Source organism: Zootermopsis nevadensis, unplaced genomic scaffold (assembly GCF_977971745.1).
Source record: "Zootermopsis nevadensis isolate Lab colony 2312 unplaced genomic scaffold, Znev_1.0 Znev_ptg000025l, whole genome shotgun sequence".
Lineage (NCBI taxonomy): Eukaryota > Metazoa > Arthropoda > Insecta > Blattodea > Termopsidae > Zootermopsis > Zootermopsis nevadensis.
In genome coordinates, this window is record NW_028259157.1 from 2035139 (window position 1) to 2058965 (window position 23827).

At 38.5% G+C, this 23827-nt stretch overlaps 1 protein-coding gene across 2 annotated transcripts in view; it reads right to left on the reverse strand.

Moving 5' to 3' along the window:
• LOC110830228 (uncharacterized) overlaps positions 1-23827 on the reverse strand; it is a 279207-nt gene that overhangs the window by 200180 nt on the left and 55200 nt on the right. The window contains exon 2 of one of the 2 annotated variants that reach the window (XM_087355979.1): positions 13169-13235. In XM_087355979.1, the coding sequence (XP_087212105.1) occupies positions 13169-13235 (67 nt within the window). Of the gene's footprint in view, positions 1-2859; positions 3398-13168; positions 13236-23827 lie in introns of those variants that run through there. The other variant, XM_087355980.1, reaches the window with a different exon arrangement.

Below are 23827 nucleotides of genomic sequence, written 5' to 3' on the forward strand. Positions count from 1 at the left end.
CAATTTTAAAATAAGTGGAATGTTTTTTGTTTGTGAGAAAAAACATACACCTTTAATATCTAAAAGTGAGACATCGTGTTGGGATAGCGCCGATATGTGTATATGTCGGAGAAATTATTTTAAATTGTTGCAAAATCGGTTTTTGGAACCAAATCGACTTTTAGCGATAACGAGTACAGAATTTTGGGGTTAGCAAATACAAAATTTAATCAACCTTTATTAACTACCGTTATTACCAGCAAATACTAGATTTTTAATTTAACCTTCCAGCAACAGAATTGCGTCGATTTTCGTCCAGAGGGACTTTACTTACGAGATCTATTATATATTTTTCTCCCAGATTACGCTCTAATCTTAAAGACAAAATAAATTCATTATTATTTTCTTGCTGACAGCTGACTGTAAACCTATAATTTTTTTTCTTAACTGTTTTCCCGAACTTCTGAATATTTAATACAAATCAATATATTAATCGACTGTCTTTGCCGATTGAGGTCTTCTATTTGCAGCCCCGTGTAGACTTGTAGGCCGTTACTTACTTTTCGAAGGATCATATAGCCTCTTCAGAGTTGAAGTGAGAATCTCTTACCTCAGGATCCTCCATTTCTGTACTTATCTGATACTGCGTTTTCCTTATTTAGACAGCTGCATGCTAACGGCTGATAAATTGTTTTTTTTTTCTAAACGCAAAAATTCTCATTCCTTTGTGATCTGGTTTGCCAATACCTCATTCTCTACGCTCTCTGGTGTCTGGAACTTCTGAATAGCAAGTGCTAGGGCGCACGAACCCTATGACCCACATCCTATTTACCGTCAAGCTACCGCCGACTCATTCCCTACATTCGCACAGATTGATTCGTGCATTATTCACAACGCTCTCTCAACTGCAGAGGTTATGATATGTGTACCAAACGTTGTGGTCTAGTGGTTAGTGCTCGAGCTTTGTATTCGGAAGGTTTCATTTTTAAATCTCGGTCAAGAAACCGGCTATCCTGGAAGGTGTTTCGTGTGTTGTTTCCTCAGTCTGTTCAAGCAAATGCTGGTATAGTAACTTCATTAGGCCACGACTGATTCCTTCCACACCCCTTCCAATTAATTACTTATTAATCATCCCTCATTCGAAGCTATATGACCTGAGCTACGGAAAATTTCTTTAAATAAACTATAAATAAATAAGATAATAGGTGAGAATAATAGCTATCAGGTCCAGATTATAACAAAATTGTTACAAAATACTGCGTACCATAAAATATTCTCAGGATCAACTGACCTTGATGATGGAGGCTGAGTAAATCTTCGAAACATGTTTCTAAGTCGTCATTTAAATGTCTGGTCACCCGAGAGGATTTTAGTGTTCATTCACTGTGTAAATGCTGAATATTTCAAAATACTATGTAGCCCATTTAATAATACGTTCTAATTATTACGGCTTGATGCTTAAGAAAAGTTTATTCTTGAGACATGAAGATCGGAGAACATACAAGAAATAGCTAAGAAGGCTTAACTAGTTGCTTCTAAAGACAGCATGAGGGAAGAAACCCAGAAGAGGGACAGAATAAAAACAGAAAATATGTAACCGAGATTAGACTTTAGCAGTATCGTTGGATGAAAATCACACTCTTTACTGTAGAAATAAATGTCCTATTTTATGCACGACTGACATTAATCAAACACATATTTAGCATACGTCAAGCGTATTAGAATGAACATCAGACTGTATTGTGTATTACTAAAACCACGAACATTAAGCATAACCGCTACCGGCTAACATTAATCGACCGACCTGACTGGTTTTTCAGAATACCCCCTTCCCTGAGACTGAGTGCTGTATTTGTGACTATTTTCAGGGATGTATAAATGTACAGATTTGTACAGATTAGCACGCAAAATCTGCAAATTTCGGAACAGTGTGTAGAACAGAAACGTTTCATTCTGTTTTACGAAAAGGTTACTTTGTACGAACATGAAAAAGTGTTAATCTAGCACGTGCGCTTCGCTGTCACTTTGAAACAACTTTGCCTGAAGTCAGTAGGTGGACGACCCAGATAATTAATACTGCTAGTACTATCACTTTCTTACCAAATTTACATCTTCATAAATCACTGCTATATCTGATGTCATACGTCTCATTAAATGAATTTATGTAGTTATTTTAGAACATATTTTATACGTGAAAATTTTCTTGCATGAAGGAAATTAGTTTCCAGGCTATTTGTATGGCTGTATCTGCTGCTGACAGAAAAGCGATGCTTATTCACATAAAATCACGCGTGTCTGAGTAAGTCGAGAGAGGGTGTGTAAGATATAATACTCTAAGTAATCTGATATGGAGAAAAATAAGATACGAATACAACTACATACATTCACCAATACATCACTGTTTACACGATAAAACCATTTAAACAAATATATAATAGGTTAGGATATAATTTTAAAACCTTCTGAATGATTTTATAATGTAAAGGGGTTAATTTCTTAGCGCTTAGTTTAAATATCACATGTCCCACTATTAGCATATTAAATAACGAAATGGTGACTTAATGGGGGTTTAATAAAAAAGTGATTAAACGATTCTATACACTAAGCACTAGTTACTTATGCTTATGATACGACAGACAGCCTTTGTTACACTTGCTGAACCCCGATTTCAGTGGCGATAAAATTAATCATTTTGCTCGTCACTTGACAAAATGTGAAAATTATGCCAACTTTAAAGAGAAATGGCATTCTATAGATCCAAACATTGAGTTCTCACATGCATTCGATGCAACATCCACAGCAACGTGCTTCCTGCACGACAGATGAGTTCACACACAAAACATTAAAAGACCAGAACGTCAAAGAGCAAAACGTACTCACCATTTGATCGTAGAGATCCTGATGGTGCCACTTGAGCCAAGCACGAGAAAATCCGTAATGCGTGTGCAGTCCCAAATAATATACAAGGGCAATCGTGACGCTGAGGATTCCGGCGAGGACGGGGACCACCGCGTGTTGTGTCGACTTATGTCGCCTGTCCAGCAACTTCTTGACTGCGCCAAGACCAACTAGACCCTTCGGAGGAATACCCAATTTCTCGGCTCGCCCCAAGATCTCTTGAAGACGCTGTTCGGCCTGTTCCATTGCTTTTTTGTTAGGCGCTCTTGGCCTTTTAATCCGACGAGAATTTACCTTCGACTCCAGGTCTATGAGTCGTTGGTGCCGTCAGATATCTGACAGGCGATACGCGGGCAGGAGACAAGGAGAGTCTGCGGACAAGCCAAATGGAGGCTTACTAGTGAGACAAACACACTTCTGTACCGCTCCTTGTTTCAGCTATCCCCGCACTGCATGAGATCCGTACCGGTACGCTGTGTACTATCAGTTGGTCCACCCGCCCTCCCTCCAACTGTTCCTCTCACATAGGCAACCCGTCGGGCTGCTTGGCTCCTGCGCGGAAAGAGCCATATTCCGGAGTCAAATCGCGGACCCCATGCTCCGACTGCCATCTCGTGACCATGCTGCGAACTATGGCGCAGACTCCTCGGCACCTCCCACTCTCTCTTTCTCTTGTTTCACACATATTGTTCTGATTTTGCCGAGATCGGTACATGATTTATGTCTGAGATCTTGTTCTCTGACTAAAGACACATTAACACTGCTGCTGAGTGAAGAAGGTTAGGTTAGGTTACGTCAGCTTTTTATTCAGCTCCTGTGTAACTAGACGACCATTCGGCGGCCAGTTAGACGTTCTTCGTTCGGTCGACTCGCATTCAAACGGTCTTACATCAAACCCCGACTGAGGCTTTGAAAGTTTAACTGTCCTTCCAAACACTCGACTCGCTGTTTATTTGTTGAAGCCACGGGTCAAACCCAGTGACGTGCCTGGCGCTCGTACGGTTACAACTTTTAGTACTTATGATGAGTGAAAGGGATTTAATGAAATTAAAATAACGGGTGTGGGTTTTGTCGGTGAGTATGGGCTTCTGATTCCCAGGGAATGTACGGGGAAGGCAGTGGTGGGGTTGATGTTTTGCGGAGGACGCAAAATCCTTGCCTTGGACAACTAAAGACTCCACTGGTGAGCTGAAAGACGTTCACTTTATTGCCTCTTGAGACACTTTGAAGTATAACCAGTTACAGTTAATGCAAGGCAGTGCGATGATTCGGCTGTTTGTATAAAAAATCTGAAGTACGTGTAGAACGGTCTGCACGACCTGAAGATCAAAATTTTAGAGAGCTTCGCAATAACACAATCGCTCTTTAAATACACACGCAACTCGTAACTGTTCTTAAATTCGAATTAAATACGGCGATCTGATTCGTTAACCCAAAATCACCCCTTAACGGCGGGAACGCGCCTATAAGCCATATTCAAATTCATTGGTCAGTCGCAGTGAGGCGATGGTTGTAATGCAATCATTACTCCACATCTGGAAAGTCTTAAGTGTACGTTGCGTAACAACTTAAACGATTGCGCAATCTTTGTTTGTTTCACGTTCCCTCTAGACGGAAAGTCGAGAAGAGAGACGTTCAAGCAACTTTCTTCCAATTTAATACGTTTAACAAGGCTAAAATTAATAAATTCAATCAAATTTGGATGAAGTAAGGCGTACCAAATACCATTTAATCACGCCTACTTCTTTTACATAAACCAGATTAACATGTCAAAGCCTGGTTTACCTCTCATCTCAAGGTTCAGCCCGTTCGGGAATCGATCTATGAACTTGGACTGGCATAAAAGTCTTCACTTATTTTTATCATGCGTATTCCAAATCTTCCTGACGTAAGATCCACGTATCTTCGTTACTTACCAGATTCTTATCTCTGGTTTGGACCGACTATCCTGACAGTATTTCGTCGTTTTTCTCTGCCACTCCAATGCTCCAAGCAGACCAAGCTTTCTCCTTCCATAATAAGCACCCTCGACTCGTCCTCTCATTCACGCGGCGCGTAATATCCTCTGCAATTAACACAGTCACGGGCTAACCGAGCAAATATGTCGACAGTGGTTTTCCGGGTTATAACTCCGTGTAGTTTTGTAAGTGTTTACCAACGTTTCGGATTATCTTACCGCTTCAATTGTCAAGGCAACGTGTCCATCGTCGTGAAAAGCTCAAAGCATGGAACAAAATATATAAATTAAAACCATACCAACAGCCGAAATGAAGTACGCCTATATATGATTTGATGTTTTCACGGCGGTGAGCCTAAGACAGTCAGTCATCTTCAACATACGCCTAGATCAAATAAAACTGTAATTTATTTAATACGTTGAGGACTAGTGTAATTTCTTCTTCCGTACTATATAACCAATGCAGATCACAAAGCGTAATTAAACAGACCAAGATGATATAAAATAGGCTTCTACCGCTGTTCAAGTTTTTTTCGAAGGTACGTAATTTCAGTTGTTCAAGCACAGCATCGGGGTCCCGGGTTCGATTTCCGGCGGTGCCCGAATTTATAAATTGTGTTGGGCAAGGCTTTGGTCTAGGCAACACGGAGTTTTCCTCCGGGGCTTCCCCGGTTTCTCCGTGGTATCCCAACAATTACTCAATTCACACACAGAAGAAGGCAATGGCAAACCACTTCTGGATCACCTGCCTAAAAACATATATGAACAGGTCCCAGTCCGAGAAAAGGATGGAAGGATCCTGTTCATAATGTCGCCAACCTCCTGTAAAGGAGACGGCGTAATAAAGAAGCACAGCATCAATAAGTTACTTCGCATTAACTACAAGACGTGTAAGCTGACACCCCACAACACTACTCAAAGTCACTGTAAGGTATGGACATACTTAACTAATGATTAAGTGTCTGGCAATAAAGGCAATGGTACTCAGTCCAGCAATGGGAGAAAAAATTCAAATATTTTAGCTAAACCGTATCAGATACCGACTTTGATTTTTAATTATTCTTTTGTACGGAAACAAAAGTCAAAAATGCATTACATGAGAACCAACTAAATAAACCCTCCAATAAAAATCGGTATTGTTACAAAGAAAATTATGATTAGCAAATTAATACTTTTAAATACCTTGGATTTAAAGAAAATGGTCTTCATTTTAATAACCTTAATGTGAAACACAGTAACTTTAATCACATATGAGGCACAATGAAGAATTACCATCAGAAGCGTCGCCACATACACGTGATTTGTTAAAATAACATATTACAAAATCTTATAGCAACAATGATAATTCTGAACAATAAGGAAGTAAAACTTCGGACTAATAAATTAGAATGTGGTACCCCCCGCCCCCCGTTTTAGACTTCATTCACGCTAAATTTAACAAAATTCAGTCAACAGGTCTGTAACATTCAAATCCGTTATCTGATTAAACAGACGGATCGTGAAAAGACCATTATTGGAGAACAGCATAAGGAACTCTGATCTGTAAAACATTTTGAGACACCAAGTTAGAAACAACCTCAAGAACTTTCTGACTGTGCCAGTAACGAGGGAAGACACTTCAAAGTCACTATCGGAAACGCAAACAACTTTTGCTCCAATCAATCAGAAACCTGCGGCCAGCATGAGAAATCGCTGCTTCCACAATGGAACTCAATACAGAGCCTGTGGGATGGGTTCTTTTTTCTTTCCACTTCAAGTCCAGTGCAATGGCGCTCTGAGAATAGCACTGAGCGAGGGAGATGTTTGGAGGATGTCATCAGAGATTGCCAACCGCACGCGGTGTACAAGTGGAAGACGACTGGTCACACCGCCCTGTCTCCACAGTCCTGATTGATTTCTTCTAAGGAAAGACGCACGTCAAAACATTCCCAACACAAATAAACACGTCGCTCTTGTATCGGGGCGTATGTTGACTAAAACGAAATTTAAACTCAACAATGGCCACTCTAAGTGTTTTCCGTAACAACAAAAACATGTTTTAAGCCCATATACAGTGCATTCACGACGCGACTGTCATTTCCCGGCTCCCGGAAGGAACTGCTGTGAAACAGTAAGTTGGTTTTATTGTTTTAAATAGCGAAGCTTGACTGGTATTGGGGAAACTTAGCGGTGAACCACGCAGTTCCAGCCGGAAGTCGGGAAGTGACAGCTGTGTTCAACTTTATCAGCCTGTATCGACGCATAATAACCAACGATCCTGAAAAGGCGTCGATTAATAATTTAAAAGTCAAACGTGCGACGTTGTACCGAGTGTTAAAAATTAGTGATAAAAGAGGAAAAATGTACTTCTTCCTTCTTTATTTACTGTCCTTGTAGTAAGCGAGAAAAATCGAGTAAAATTTGTGAAATGGCAGCAAGTCCTTGTATAGAAGTGGAACCGGCCCCTTCTTCACCTGAAGCTTTCTTTTTCCTTTATATTCAGTTTACAGTTTTATGAACCTGCATGTATATGCCTCCATTTTGAGGGCGGAGAGTAAACTTTCGCCGGATTACGCGGTTCTACTGTCCAGAAGACACACCTTGCGTTAGGTTCTGTTAGTTCAGAATTAGTCCAAATTGCGTTACGATTTTCCGTGAAAGATAAATGCTGCCACCTGACTATTTTGCGACGCTGGGCGTCGCGTTTCAAGCCTCTATCGATCTTAGTTTCTCAGCTACAAAGAAGAACCATCACCGACGACGATTATAAGACTTTTTATCAAAGTGGAGACCTTTTTTCCTATAATATCTCTACTGTAACAATCAACCTTTGTCTTGGCCGTGTTCTTCCGTGATGTCTAGTTTCCGAGCTAAAGAAATAATCTTATCCGGACTCATGCCCAAGACAGATTTTCCGGGTTTTGGTCTTTGTTACTGTAATCTTCTCTGCAGAACAAAAACTGTACTTAGTTTTGAAGCTGCAGCAACCATCTTGATCGGGACTGGAATTCAGGGCAGTTTCTTAGGTTGTGGTGTTTATTCCTGTAATATCCTAGCCGAAACAAATAATTTAATATTGTAGCCGGTCTTCTACAGTACTTGGTTTCCTACCTACAGAAAACATGTTCACTGTTACTTGAACCCAAGACAGTTTTTCGGGATTTTGGCCTTTATTTCTGTAGTCTGCTCGCCAAAATAAACGACTTTCGTCTTGACGCTGCTTTTCAATCGCGTTTATCTCCGAGCTATAGAAATTACCCTCACAGGGATTCAAACTCAGGCACTTTTTACAGAGTTCTGACCTTTATGAAATCTGTTCCTCGTCTCAGTGAATAAATAAGCCAAGTTTGGTGAAAATAAAAAAAATACATTCTCGCGCTGTAACAGAACACCACACACACATACAGAAATTAATTTGTATATAGGACACGTGCAGTAAAAAGAATGAAGGTGCATTGTAAATAAACCAATAATTACGCTATAAATATTTATGCTTTAGTGTTAATAAATAGAATATTGTTTGTAGGGTTTACTAAGGGCTTCCATTATCAAATATCAGAATTTGAGTCTAGAGTTCTAAGCCCGCGGTCCGTAGGTAAGCCATAGATATGTTTTATGCGACTCGCGTACAATTCTGTACAATTGAATCACTTCGTACAATGAAACATTTAGTCACTGTCTTTTTAAAAACTTAATTTTATAATAATAAATTAATACATATAATAAAGTAACAAATTTACCAAGACGGTTATTGAGTACTACGTAAACCTGTTTGCGATATGTGTAGAGTTTTTAATAAATTGTCATGAAGTTTCATTTGTAACCTGGCGGCCAGCGAGTCGGTAAGCAAACGCAGATGTTTTCTCAGGTCTTGAAAGCTTGGAAACCCCTAGCATTAGAACATAAGACGAAGCATAATGTCGCGGTGTGTTAGAAGGCCATTTTGACAACACTCTAATGCGAAAAATGGCTGGCAAAAGAATTCTTACAATTGTCTAAATAACACACTATTTTTGCCACTACAAATTCCTCTTTAAAGCATCCACATAATTCACTCGTCCCTAAATAGATAATGCATTATCATGTAATTGATAATAAAACAATTAAATTCACACTGACAGTAGAAATACTTTCCATTCTCTATGCCTGACAACACGAAAGATAGATGTACATAAAAAACAAAATTAATAAAATAATGGGGAACGGTACGTTTACATTTGCAAGAATAAACTTTCTTCTCGAAGAGGAGAGTGCGTTAGGGATAATTATGCCTCATAACAGTTAAGGTAAAGGTAAAGCTGTCCCGCTACACGCCATGTAAGCGCTTGGGGGGAGAGAGAGTACAGCTCCTACTCATTCTTAACCTCGGCACTAGATAGGGGCGAGTGGTGAGTGTCACGCGTCATACTATGCTGAAGTCTGCAAAACCCAATGTTAGACTAACAGTTTTTCTGTGCAGAGAACTCAACACAGTAAATGAATTAATAAAAATTAATTAAGTGCCTAATAACTGAATTCCGATGCCTCAGCTTTCGCTTCATTTCTTTGCTGTCAGAAACCTTAACATGGAGAATGGAAACTACATTTCAAATCGCCCCATCCTTTCATCTGTAGATGTATTTTATTTACTACATTCCTTGCAGCCGTATCAAGATATGTATCAGTTAGACTACTGGCACAAAACCAGTCATATTAATAATCTTATATAAGTTATTTCTAATTTTTATGGCACGGTTTGAGACTTTCAATTCCAGAATCCAGACTACCTTGAATATGTAACTGGACCAAGTAACATATCCGTTAAGTGAAAATGTCTAGGTTACGAGCGTTGCCAGTTTGGCACACTGAAATCTTCAAAGCAAAACGGCATTGATTTAGTTTTATAATGCTGTGAATTACGTCTGATTTGTCGCTTACCAACCTGCAGCCCAGGATGTAATTTTGTTTTCTCCCTTATAATTTAATGTTCATTTTCCTTATTTTATATCGTTAATACAACTTTTCTTCTTCCTCCAATACTTTTAATTTATATTTAGTTATTTCTCAAAATCCCACGCTTATCCTTCTAGGTTGATGGAAAATTGGTGTGACAATACGAAACGATGAAAAGAGGAAACTTCAATCCAGAGGTTGAGGTTAGATCTTTCTAACGGACCAAACTGAATAGGTGTCCCTTTGTAAGATTTTAGGTTTTCACAGCGGTGAGTATGAAGATTTCTGTCATCTGGGTTGTTGCGCTGTGTAGTCTGGTCGATGCTAACCAACGTTTCATAGGTCATACTGCCTCCGTCATCAGGGTGATGAATATGAAGATTTCTGTCATCTGGGTTGTTGCGCTGTGTAGTCTGGTCGATGTTAACCAACGTTTCAGAGGTCATACTGCCTCCGTCATCAGGGCGATGAATTCCTTACACCTGAGGACCAAAAGATACCGGTCTTCGAAATGTGGTGTGTCTTTAGTATACCAGACGATGGACAAAGTCCAAAAACTCTATAACCCAGATTCTAACACGACGTCAAAACACTTTAGAAATAATGAAGAGTTCTTCATGATATAAAATTCTTCGAACACCGAAGGTCAGGTGGGTGAATTAACAGTGAGGGAGCCTAGGTAGTACCGAAATATGATTCACAATTATGTCGCTCCATTTCTGGCATGGCATTCAGCTAATGGAGGATGGCACGGGAAATAACAGACTCGTATGAGCTGCAGGTCATTTTAGACGGCAGCGCTTAGCGACGAAAGGGGTTGGGGAAGGGTGAAAACCAATAAAAAGCGAACGGGATAACGCGATTCCTTTTAACGGAAGAGCACAAGAATCTAAAATTCCAACGACGGCGTCATAATGACATGACGAGTTCACAGTAAAATTAGTGAAGCGTAACGTATCGACTATGCATGTAGCATCTGGCCAAACGCCTGTTTCTTTATTTTATAATATGAAATCCCACACATTGGCAACAATTAAATATAGATTACAAGACAATCACATGTATAAACGTAATAAGATGCTTAATATTCCGTTTATAGGCTTTCACGTTAAAATATCTCGTTTGGTCAACATTTCCGGTAAAATTATACATTTGTAACCATAAGTAATAGACTATGAGAAAGTATAAAAGTTGCAAATAGGAGAAAAATTGTTTTCGAACTCATTTCATCTCGGAACCAAGCAAATTAATTCAGGTGGTAGCGCTTGTAGTCGGAGGTTCCAACTTCAAATCTCGGCCGAGACACGAACTATCCTGTCATGTTCTACTCAATCCCTTCAAATTCCAGCAAAAAAAGACACTTTGAAGCAGACCACGAATTGTTCCTCGTCGTCTGTTTGAAGGTCACTGAACGCGATCATCCTGTCACATTATTAGGTGTTTAATAATGATGAAGATAAGTCTCATGGACTGCTGCGCTGTGTAGAATGTCATAGCATTTTACCTACGTTTCATATAAGATTACTGCGATGAGCCATCGCCCTGATGATAGAAGCAGTAAGAACTTCTGACACGTCGGTAAACTTCTATCCAAGTACATGGCGCAACATCGCTAAAGATGGTCATCTTCATAGTCGCTGCCGTGAGTACGTGAAATCTCAACGACTGCATTTGATACAGCGTCACTGAATAACTTACTATTCAGTCCTCTCGGCCTTCTAAGAGTCCGCCTTTGAACGTTTTTCTCCATCAACATTCTCTATGTACTTCTTGACTATCCAATTTTATATGCACCGTAATACCCGTGATTCCATTATCATAATCATAACAGTCTACTATGTGGCCTATATAAATAACGAAGTGCGTCATTATGCAATAGGCTCTACACTAAGTTACCTAGTAACAACGTCCAAACATTTTCCTGAGAATTTTACTTCCACTCACTTGTAATCTGTGTTATTCGCCATAAGAGACTCCATCCTACGACCTAACATAAATGCTTTGACACATTACTGTTTCATACTGCTTAAACCACACTTGTTTCTATCCCTACTTCCGTGTGGATAGATTTTTAAATAATTTATTATATGACAATGTTGTAGGCCTAGATTTAGATTCTGAGACTTGCGAGTTTTACCTATGTTTATAGCTATGACAATTTCTTTGGTAGCCTGTAAACTAATTACTTCATACCCCAACTATATCAATGACCTCACCCTATAAATTAATGGCATGAGCACAAAAGGTATCTGATTTAAGCCACTAAATTCAAAACGTTCTGCATTTTTGGGCACTCCTGATAGAATTTTCTGGATACAAAATATAAACACCATATAATTAAATACAGGCTAACGTGATTTGTGTGTTCGTGATAGATAAGGTTATTCAATAGGCTACAAATTCAGCCCATAAATTTAAGAATCACTTCACATAAAGTTATTTACACTAAAGTATAGGTAAAAGATGTCTCGCCCTTGCTGTTATAAACGAACTGATTTTTGTTCAGGTGACTGCAGATTCATTTTTATATATACATTCAGTGTTATACTGATCAAAAAATAGTTTCTTGTAGAAGCAATCTGTATCGCACATCAAAACACGCAATTCTAAAACAACAGAACAAATTTTATAACGCACAGGTGCTTAATTTTTCCGTTTGTCTTTAAGCACACACCAAATATTCAAACGTTTAAAATAATCTCAGTGGAATAAATATATAATTTCTTGTTTTTATCTCTTGTAAAAGTAGTTTTTGAGGGACAGGAAACATACATTTGCGCTTTATATAAAACAGATACTTCTATTCATTTGCACGAATGAAAATTAAATCCAATAAAGATGTTCATTGTAAAATAAATGAACCAAATTTTATAGACATCCGATAGTAGTTTGCAAAATGACACACGCTGAGATACGGACACACAAACCGGCAGGCAAGAAAGACATCCTAATTATGTGTTAATTTTTTACTCCGTTTGAAGGTAGCATTAAAATGTAAGAGCATCATCAGAAGGTCATCTCAAATAAGATTAAAGAGTACATAAACGTTTATTGCAACATCCTACTACAGAAGAGATGCATCAGAGAAAGACAGATAATCCCTTGTCAAGAATAAACTATTCATGAGAACAGGGACAGGATTCTTCTATCGAAAAGAACTGGAAAACAGCTTAAGAACCGGAGAAAGCTCTTACTTCATTTCGATTTGCTGAAGCGGGAAACAAAGCCGGTAAAATCAACAAGTTTCTTTTGGGACAGCGAGGTTCTAGAGCTGGTTTCAAGCACCTTACGTCTGGTCGTAACTTACATTTAAATGACTGAATACAGCGAAAGGAGACTATGAAGAATAAGCTCTGTATTAAAACTGATTATATCTTTTCATTTACATCTCTAACAATCCAAATATGAGAGTAAGGACTTTACCTTAATTTTGACAGCAGCGATCGAACCCTTTCTGAGCTTCGCAAGTTTGTACTTTTTACGGATTATTCTGAAACAGCAATAAGATGATAAAAATATGCAATTAGTAAATGTGAATGCAAAATAATGTACTGACGATTCAAACTATACTTTACCCCCTTTACTATATCACGATACAACCATAACTTCAACCTTCGGAACTACAAGATGTATCGTATTTCCACGTGTACTGGGAAGACATCTGTCCTGAATTATCGGTCTGTTACCACTCCACAATGTCCCAGTTCTTCTTGATCTCGAAGGCACATAATAAACCCGCATTAAAACCAAATGCCAACTAAGCGGTTCCCGAGAACACAGACTTACCGCGTCTGAGCACACTAAGCAGCGCTCAATCATGAATTATGAGAAGAAGAAGGCGTAGATATGAGAACAAACTAATAACCTTCTGCATTGGAATCACGAGTTAAGCTCATTCCGCAGCTGACATCGGGTCTGTATGAAATTTAAAACCCACGAAAAAGACGTCATGTCGGCGCACGAAAGGCAAAACGCGGTTAGAGTAGTGCTTATTAATCCTTTGAAATAGGCTAGACAAAGAGGAAGGGAAAAGTATGAGAAATTTGGGTGCTGAAACAAATTGTCCCCACGACAATAGCTTTATGTTACAAATTACAATAACTCTAATGTAAATACACAAAAGCTGCTAATTTTAATAAAATAATAATTTCATACAAGCATTACTGCATAGAACTGATAAAACTTTTTTTTCTCTCGTGCACATTTTAATCCTAAAACCCTTATGTTTTAAAGCTATATTTTGTTATCTCAAATTAACAGATCAACAAACAAAGGTGTAATTTGGCGTATGGGTGAGATAGCTGGGCTTATCGGGTCGTATTTATTATTCCTATAAACATTTTTATTGTTTTATTCAAAGTTTGATAACTTCTTACCTAAATACAGATTTTGCCTACGTTAAAATTTATCTGATTTTGCCTCAAAGGTTCGCGCATCACCATATTTTTCATTGTCGAATTACAAGCAGTATTTCGTATACAACATATTTTGTAGACGTTATGGTCTTTCTCGTTTCAAATTTAACACGCCTAATTATTGTATCACACTACACACTGAAGGAAACTCTCGCAAGGCCGCCAAGTTTTTTTACTTTTTGCAATAAAATTATATTTGAATGTAGGCCAAATTTTTCGTTGACCTATTAAAATAAACAATTTCAAAATTGTTTTTCATAAAATGGAATCGTAAGGATGTGGAATTAAGCATTCTTGGCACCTTTAAAATGCCTATCCAGACAGAAAAGCGAACCAGTGGGCAGGGAACAGAAACGGGAATTTATTGGTTACGAAACACAAAGGCTAACATCACTGCTTCAGCCGAGATTCGAGCCATGTTCTTCTGGAATTCAGAACAGGAATACTAAACACTACTTCGAGACTTTGGGTGTAGTTACAGGAGATGACAACCTAAAATATCCGGCATTATGCTAATCAAACAAAACTGCAACTTCCTGGCAGATCGTGAGTCGATCACAAATTTCCTCTACCACTTAGGCAAACAGTCGCTTTCTATTCTCTGCGTGGGACAGATTCCCCCATTAAGCCCCAGCTCCACATTTCAATGCAGTGTCTCCAGCTTGTACAGGTACAAATTACTGTCGACTCAACAGTTTTTCCATTCAATTCCTTTTCTTTCTCAAATTCCGATTTTACTACGTCATGAAATGACACTTCAGTGCCAGACCGAACAAGATTTTACAGCAGTCTGTTCAGCCGACTATCCACCGGATTCTCTCTTGTGACGTCCCTTTCATTTCTGGCTACCAATTGGATCCGCAGATATGTCAGACTACGAGTTTAAACATGGCTTTCAGATTCGCGCATAAAATGTCAGAGTGCAAGAACGCGACACAATGCATTTTGGATGCTCTTTTCTTGTACCGATACAGCTGTAACGCTCGTTGCTTGTATTCAGGAGGTACATGGTTCGAGGCTCGGTACAGGCTTAGTCTCTCCTAAGATTTCTGTGCGCGTTCATGCATCATGTTTTTCTTGGGCATTTGGGGGAGTGGCCAATTTTGCGGGCCACCACGACCAATCCAATGGTCAGGGAACTGAATATTCAGTAAATGCGTCACGTTTAGACTAAAATGATGAGTGCTTTGCCACGTTGGAAGTGCATAAGTAATTGTGTTTTGTGTCGTTTAAGACGCTTGAATTACCCTGATGTTCTACGTTGGGTTCAGATCATCTTACATTCTAAATATCTTGTTGCTCCGTAATTTTTTTGAATTGGACCCACGTTCATACGACATTTCTGACTAGGAATAATTTTAGGAATAAGATCCTGAAGTATTGACAAAAATTCACATAACACTATTTAAAAGCCTCACATTCATTTCCTGACTTCAACCCTGAAGATAGAGGTCGTTGCCTTTCCAAGATGAGCTTGAAATGGCGTGAAGAACCATTCGTAAAGGTATGTAAAGGTGGCGACTGACTTGTAACATTTACTCGTAATGTAACATTCGCGGCGAGCATGTTACATTACACCACAACTGGTGAGGCGCATCGAATGCTCGTTTTGAACGCTCGGCTCGACTATGCTCGTGTGTGCTCCATTCATTTCATTCAATATGTCGGACATGGAGGTTGTGTTGTTATTTAAAGAACTCGTGAATGCTCGTTACGACGCCGCTCGACTGACTGACTGACTTGTAATGTAACACTCAAAGGGATTCGCGAAAAAACCGACAACACGATGGAGCGCCCGCGAGCGTGAGCGGCTCGCATCGAGCGGCTCCATTCGCTGTCTTCACTTGTGTAATGCTCGATTTGTAACACGTTACATTACAGGCAAATGTTACAAGTCAGTCGCCACCTTAAGACTATTCTGTAGCTCATGTCTGCGAAACAAATCGTTCACTGCTAAATCATTTAAATACCTCATCATGCTGGACGCAGATCCATATTTCCAATGCGATTTTAACTGCAATATCAAGCCGCTCATATTAAACCTATGCCCATAAGAAAGAACTCAATCTGTTTTGTGTCCATATTCCTAATGAGTATGCTAAGTTAAATTTAGATACAACACATAGCACTTAGCTATCAGTCCCCCGAGTTGACCGCTCTCGGGTTGCAAACCTCTGTCATTCATGTCGGAATAATTAGATGCATCCCACGACACGCCCCTCGCCAAACAAGCCAATTAATTTCCATTGTGACACGATAGTGCAACAACACTGCTATGCAGCGATAAACGAGTTACGTGCACAATATATTCGCCTACAATGCCACACACACTTCTGACTACATCTTATTCAGTAATATCAAGGTAGATCTGTTAGATGTGCTTCAAACACGTTTTGTAGAGACTTATTAAGAAAAAGGATAAAATTTGGTAACGGCAAGAAGTTACAATACAATACAATTACTTTTAATGCGTTAAACTTGGAAAAATATGCTATATACTGAAGACACACTTCCTAATCCGTATCAGTTTTTGACAGTGTGACAAAACTAATATAGGATATACGGGGGAGACATTAAAGATATAAAAATTGTGATAAAAATTTGTTAAGGAAAGTACTGCGTAAGAGACAGGCGTAAATGGGAAAAAATACGAAAATGCCAGATTCTGGTGAATGAGCCATAACTAAATTACTCAACGTTCACGTCTCTAAATCTGTTCGTCCTTAAAACAGTTATACAATCGGAGCTGACATCGATATAATAAATACAAAATACAAAACATCTACTCTGTTATTATTAAGTTATAGGTCTTTTTAAATGTTCAATTTTGTCGCAGTAAATGAATATTTAAATATAAAACACCCATATCTTCTGATAGAATCATCTTATAGCGTCGACTGAACTTAGAATATGGAAATGAACAGTGAGTAAGCAAGGATTTTAAATTAAGCATTGTGACTTATTTTAAGGCACTCTTATAGCCGTCACAGAACTTCATTGTTTTAATTTCGCCACATTTGACTAAAAAAATGCGCTTGCATTATTATCGGCCTCTAAACTTAGCTCTTCTGCTCAGAATGCAATTGTATTCTCCCGTTTTCCCAGTTCAGTGGTCTTGGTAGACTTTATATTCCTGAGCTGCGTTCACACTGGGTGTAACGACACAACAAAGTAGGAGTATATCAGAGTAACAAGTTAAGTTGAAACTCAATTCTAAAGGGTTTTGACAACGGTAGTGTACACTTAAAAATTTTCATTGTCAGGGCTTTTTCCATCGTATGTTCTTTAAAACCACAACGTTTCGGAGGCTGGTTCTGTCTCCGTCTTCAGGTCAGAGGTACCTAATCTGTTGGGTCCCTTCGAATCTAAGAACAGACGATGGAAAAAGTCCTGACAATGAATAATTTTAAGTGTAAGTTAAAACTCATGAAATAGTTCAAAAACGCAGGGAAGACCGAGTTTAAAAATGTAACCAAAGTTTATATTTCGACCCAACCTCCTAACAGCTTTCCTTGGAAAATAACAAATTAGTTCCGGTTCCTTAAACGTAAAATAAATATATTTCCTTTCTTTCGATGATCTTTCAGGTCCGCTCAAGCCTGACGACCTCCCTGCTGGTACCGTGAGATAAGAGAGTGAGGGGCGGAAAGCCATCTGAAACACCCACATCCTGTCGCTCCACCATGAGAACAAATTGGTACTTAGGTACAGCATCGGAACAATGAGACTGGGCAGTCAGCTTCGCAGACAAAATTAGCTGTTCGCCGGCAGTGCATTGTTTGATTACTGGTTTATTTAACCACCGTTTTAAATGGTTCAGATTATTAGCGTCGAATGAGAGGATGATCAATGAATAATGAAATGCAAGTGACGTGGGAGGAAGAGGTCGCAGCATTATTTAACATATTATCCCGACATTTACCTGGAGAGACTAATGAAAGTTACAAAATTCGGTGTCTAAACAACCGGTCTTCGGTCTTTGAGGCAACATTTGAACCCAAGACTCTTGAATTCGAATTATGAGTGCTATCCTCTCGGCCGCCTAAAACAATGGAAACAATACCCAGTTTCATAGAGAAATTTGAAGGAAATAAAATCAAACTGACAATAGCACCTCTTCCAAAATTGTGCGACAGAACAGAATTATTATAATTATGAGAATCAGGTGCGTTATTTTGATTAATAGAGGAATTATGGGTTTAAAAGCAACCATTTTACAGAGGGTAAAATGTACTTGTTTATTTACTGAGTTATTATTTCTTTAGCGACGCTATCGGTAGCTCAGACTATATAGATTTAAATGATAGGATTGTTAACGAATAATGAGTTAAAAAGATGTGAACAATACGTCTGCCTTGATTTAATGTTCTGACCAATCATGTGCTTGGACAGAACGGAAAAAAGAAACATGGACGTCTAGAGATATTTCAGGTTCTCACAGCTGAGTATGGATACGAAACTTCTGAAACATTTTGCTGTATATTTTCGCAGAAAATGGCCGATGTTTCAGAGGCGCTTAGACTCCAACCTGAGGGCTACTTGTCTTGAAGGTGGTGGCAATTAAACACCTCTGAAACGTCGGTAATTTTTTGTGTGACTACGTGGCGTAACATTCCAGCCGAATGTCAACTTCGTATAGATTTTCTACTGTCTTTCTGAGCGGAGAATTCACTCGACATTCAAACAGAAGTACCCCATCTGACCAGATACACAGCCGTTCTAATAAGCGGTATAGAAACATCGGCTGGCTCTTAGTTCTCCATTAATTTTACAGCTTTCTATTGTTTTCTCTCATTCTTTTGTATTTTTATTTTAGTTTATATAAAATTTAGTATATCAGTCATGTAACCTACCCACAGTATCAGACATTATGAAGACTGTTCAGAGAGTGGAAACGTTTTATAAAGGGGCAGTGGTCTAGGCAACACGGAGTTTTCCTCCGGGGGCTTCCCCGGTTTCTCCGTGGCATCCCAACAATTACTCCATTCACACACAGAAGAAGGCAATGGCAAACCACTTCTGGATCATCTGCCAAGAACGTATATGAACAGGTCCCAGTCCGAGAAAAGGATGGGAGGATCCTGTTCATATGGACCTGTCGTCAGACAGAACACTAAATAATAATAGTGTTTATAGGACATTGTTTAGCATGACGTAACGGCTTCAAGGTCGAGTCAAGTCTCAGCTCAGACAGACAGTAGATTGTTTCTTACTTTATCTGATGACGCTTCGTGGACTGCACATGCTTATGGCTTGGAATGGACAGATAAATGAGGTGGGAACGTTATAAAAGTAAGTGGTCCTGGCTTGCTTCCAGTTCTTGCGTCTAAATTAACTACTATTCGTTCTAGTTAGAAAAGTTTACATTAGCCTCTGATCGATGCAGCTAGTTGAATACTAACTGGTATGTGCCTGAGGAAATTGTAAAGGCGTCGAGAAAACTTTTTCGCAGAGCGGAATCGTTTTATGTATATTTCATTGCTCAAATCGTTTGTTTTCAGCTGTGGAAGATAACGTTGTCTGTATGGTTAATTAAGCACCATAACAAAAGCCGTGTGCAGCATTCTTGATTTCCGCACTAGCTTGGCAGTGTGACGTCAGTTCTTCACGCCCCGGCCTCCTTACTCTTGAAGAAATAACCCCCGATACCCATTGGATATACAAGCGCGGTAAAACTGGCTACCCGAGGGTCATATCTGGCCCGAGCCTACCTAAAATCAGACCCGCGAAATTATTTGTTAATTTCTTACAGATCATTTACTTTCTTTGTTCCGATGGATTTTAAAAAAAGTCATGATTCGTATCTCGTCTGCTGCTACATATGCTACCAACTTTAAAAACTCTACAGAAACATGAAAGTTTTTTAGGCAAAAATTGTGTCACATAAAAGTTGCTGCTGCAAGAGAAATTTTAAAACAATATGTAACTCCATAGTAATTTGTGCACATATTAATAATATATATATTTGGGTATATAAAGAGATACTATCATTTCTAAATAAAAATTGTAAAAGAAAATTAAACATGTTTAGTAGTTTTAAAAACTAGTGCCTGGAGGTGTTTGTTGGCCTTTGGATCCAACAGAAAATCCATTTCCGACCCAAATGAATAAAGGAGGTAGACCACCCTGGCAGAGATTATTGAGTATTCTCCAGAACCAACTTTGTAGGAAGCGGGGAAGATAAAAATCACAGCTCCTGCCTGGAAACGAACCTCAGTCGTCTAGATCTCAGCCTAGTCATTATAATTTCTTAACTATCCTGGGTTCTCTAGCCGTAACACGCAGCGATTCTAAAATTCCCTATGGGGTTCCCACGAATGGACTCGGGAACGCAAGAGTTTTTATATTTCTTGAAATTACCAAAGTTAATAAATGTGCCGACAAGAAGTAACGATTATTCTCTTGAGAAGGAAATACATATCAAATTTTCTAATCTACAAATACAAGAAGAAGGGAACATTAAAAAGAGTCCGCCACTGGGAAGTTCTAATAAATATCTTATTTTCTCTTAAACCGTAATGGAGGCATAATCCAACATTTTTACAGCATAAAAACTTGTACAAAAATTGTCCATGACTGTAATTACTATGTCTCTAGTTGATTAAGACCTTCCATGTAATAATGAAGTCTGTGAACTTTCGTAATTAGAGTTGCGGTTCGCCATGTAAAGTTAATTCAACTTACTTGGAAGGACTTGGTTCACACAATAACAAAACCACCTTCTGCTACTAAGGAAAGGGTTTTAACATAACTGTCCTGAGAACAATAATGGCTGCAGTTTTCGTGATTCATAACACACTAATATTAATGCAAAATTTTAAATTACGTAACTAAATCATGCAGGCCTAAATGTATATTATTATTAATACACTGATACCATTTCAACATTAGTTTAATTAAAGCAAGGTAGCTTAGTGGCACAAAAGATTATGCCTATTATAGTTTTCTATGATAAACTTTCAAGCACGTTTAGTGTGAAAATGTGCCCCTTTCTCTGAGTGGCCTATTTTAAGACTGAAGTTTAAATTCAAAATCGTGTTCTTCGAAAATTAAAGATATGTCGTTCAGTACATGTGCGAATACATGTAGTCACACAGGGAAACTAATAGATTAAGATTAGGTTATAAGCCCATGGTAATGAAAGGCCAGTTATAATTACAAGTCCCTCTTGATGCATTGGGGACACTAAGATTTTAACTGGAGAAACACATAAATTTTATAGGCGTATTAGATATATGAACCAAAATGCCCGAATGCATGAGTAAAGTGTCTTAGACTGCTAAACTAAAATGAGTTTATTTAATTTATGGAATAAACTTAAAATATACTAACTCAAAAGTACAAAGTATTATTGTTACTCATTGTTTGGTTTGTTTATCATAACGTGTGAATTCGAATCAGGACATTTCCACTTTCAAATCAGAGCCAATTTGTCATGACAGTCTTTCTGTGCCTCGCATTCACTTGAAAGAAGAAATTCCTGACTCTATTATGGAAAACTGGGAATGTTTTCTTTAGCACCAGAACCATTCTGGGTCGTGCCAACCTCAATTCACTAGGTTCTAAGAAACTAGTTTCGTAAAAAAACCTAATCAATGATATCCTTTTAATGTTATAATCGATAATGAACGGATATTCATTTGCACAGAAATAGTTTCACATTTATGAGAACTTCTCTTATCTAGATATCAGTATTTATTTATTTATTTATTTATTATTACGTATACAATGACAATTTATTTTAATTTAACGCAGGCTGGGAGTGCTGAATCGTGAGAGAGACAAAATTGTGTCAGTATTCTAAATAACGCCACGTTTGTGGCAATTGAGACAAACAACGCTATTTGACAGCTGAGACACATATTCGCAAAGCATTCACAGGGATCATATAAATCATACTCTGTCGCCCCCCAACATGCGTGTTGTGTCAAATCGGTTCCACTCTTCGACTGGGCCAATGACAAGTTGTGTAGTTTCAGGTATAATCCTCAGTGGCAGGAGAGTAATTTGTGAGGAAAGCGTTGAGCTACTGTGCTTATTAGAGAGAATATCTATAGTTTCTTCCAAACCACTGATTTGATTTGTCTATTCGAGTCATGCCATTCAGATATCTGTACGAGGTTACAGGGCGCATTTAAAAAAAAATAGTCCCCCAGAGATGCTGCAATGAACACTAGCCAGGGAGATACAACGTTTCCATAAAATTTATTGATGGGCAGGAATTCTAAACGGAAGCGATGGGACGTATTAAGTTTCTAATTAACTACCCTTTAACCCACTTCGAAGAGACGATATTATCCCTTCATGGACTAATGGTCCTGAATACTTCATTGCAACTTTATCTCCGTGCGAGAGAACAAAAGCGATGTTTCACGTAATTTAGTTTGACAGGTGAGCTATATTCTTTTACGCTCTGTCAAGCCGATTGCTTCTTCTTCCTTATAATTGAGCACGTAATTAATTTACACTGTTTTATATTGTGATTAGTAAGCTTACGAACCACTTACAATGATATGCAGGATATGTTACTCATAGCAAGGTTATCAAACAGCGGGCAGTTGGTCATCGTTTATTGGTGTTTTGGTTAGTTAACAGCGTCCCTTCTAATTCTGTGATGATGTTACGTTAAAAGGAGGTATAATACGATTATGAATAATAAATCAGGAAGCATGTATGAGGATGAAGTCGTCCGTTTGTCTGAGAAAACAACATTGAATCTTGGTGTGTAAACACTCACTTCCCTTCGGCGCTATTCAAGCCAATAATCTGATCGTAACCATTTGAAGCAGAAGCTAGTCTAAACAATACTTAATAATTCAATACTTAACATTTAACACTTCTTTATTACAAAGGAAAACTTTTTAATGCTGTTTCACGAAATCACGACTGTTAAAAGTGAGAATCATACAAAATTCATAAATATTAACTGCAGAATAATTATTGCTAAGGAAGGTGGGATACCACAACTGGGCTTTAAGGGTTTAAATTGATATTTGTTGTAATCTAACATAAAAGAACAGAGAATTCGGTAACTTAGCTTGTGGTTCCTGCACATAACGCGATATGATTTCTTGTTTGGGATCCTCAACTCATTTTAATGTCACTCTACGATCTGACGGGTTCAGGAAGAAGAAATAGGATGGAATACGATACTAAAACTCTTCTCAATATGTTTTTCTTCAATTATTTAATGATGCTCCATCAGATGCTTAAATTATGCGGTGATAATCGCCTTGCCTCGAGGAACTGGAGAAGATACACGAAAGGTTGGAAGTTGGCGTGTTCACTGATCGTCTTCCTGACGTTTGTATGAGAATTCTGAACGTCAACACAACGACGATTTCTGCAAGGGCTACCAGCATCATTATTCACCCCGCGTAAGTCTAAAACTCTTAGAAGGATCTCTAAGTTACCATTGCAATTTACTGAAGTTCTACTTCCCATTCATACAGGCTATAACAGATTTTAAGGCTTCGCGTTGACTCAGACTTAGGCACATTATGATAACTTTACATAACATAATGGTATCATCAAAATTCTGTGACCATAGAAATATCAGAGCATCCCGTTTAAAGGCACGAGGTTCTACTCAATGACATTCTTAAAGCCTCCTGGCTGACACTGGAAAATTATATATTCGCACATTCTTATGTTCATTAGACTTCAT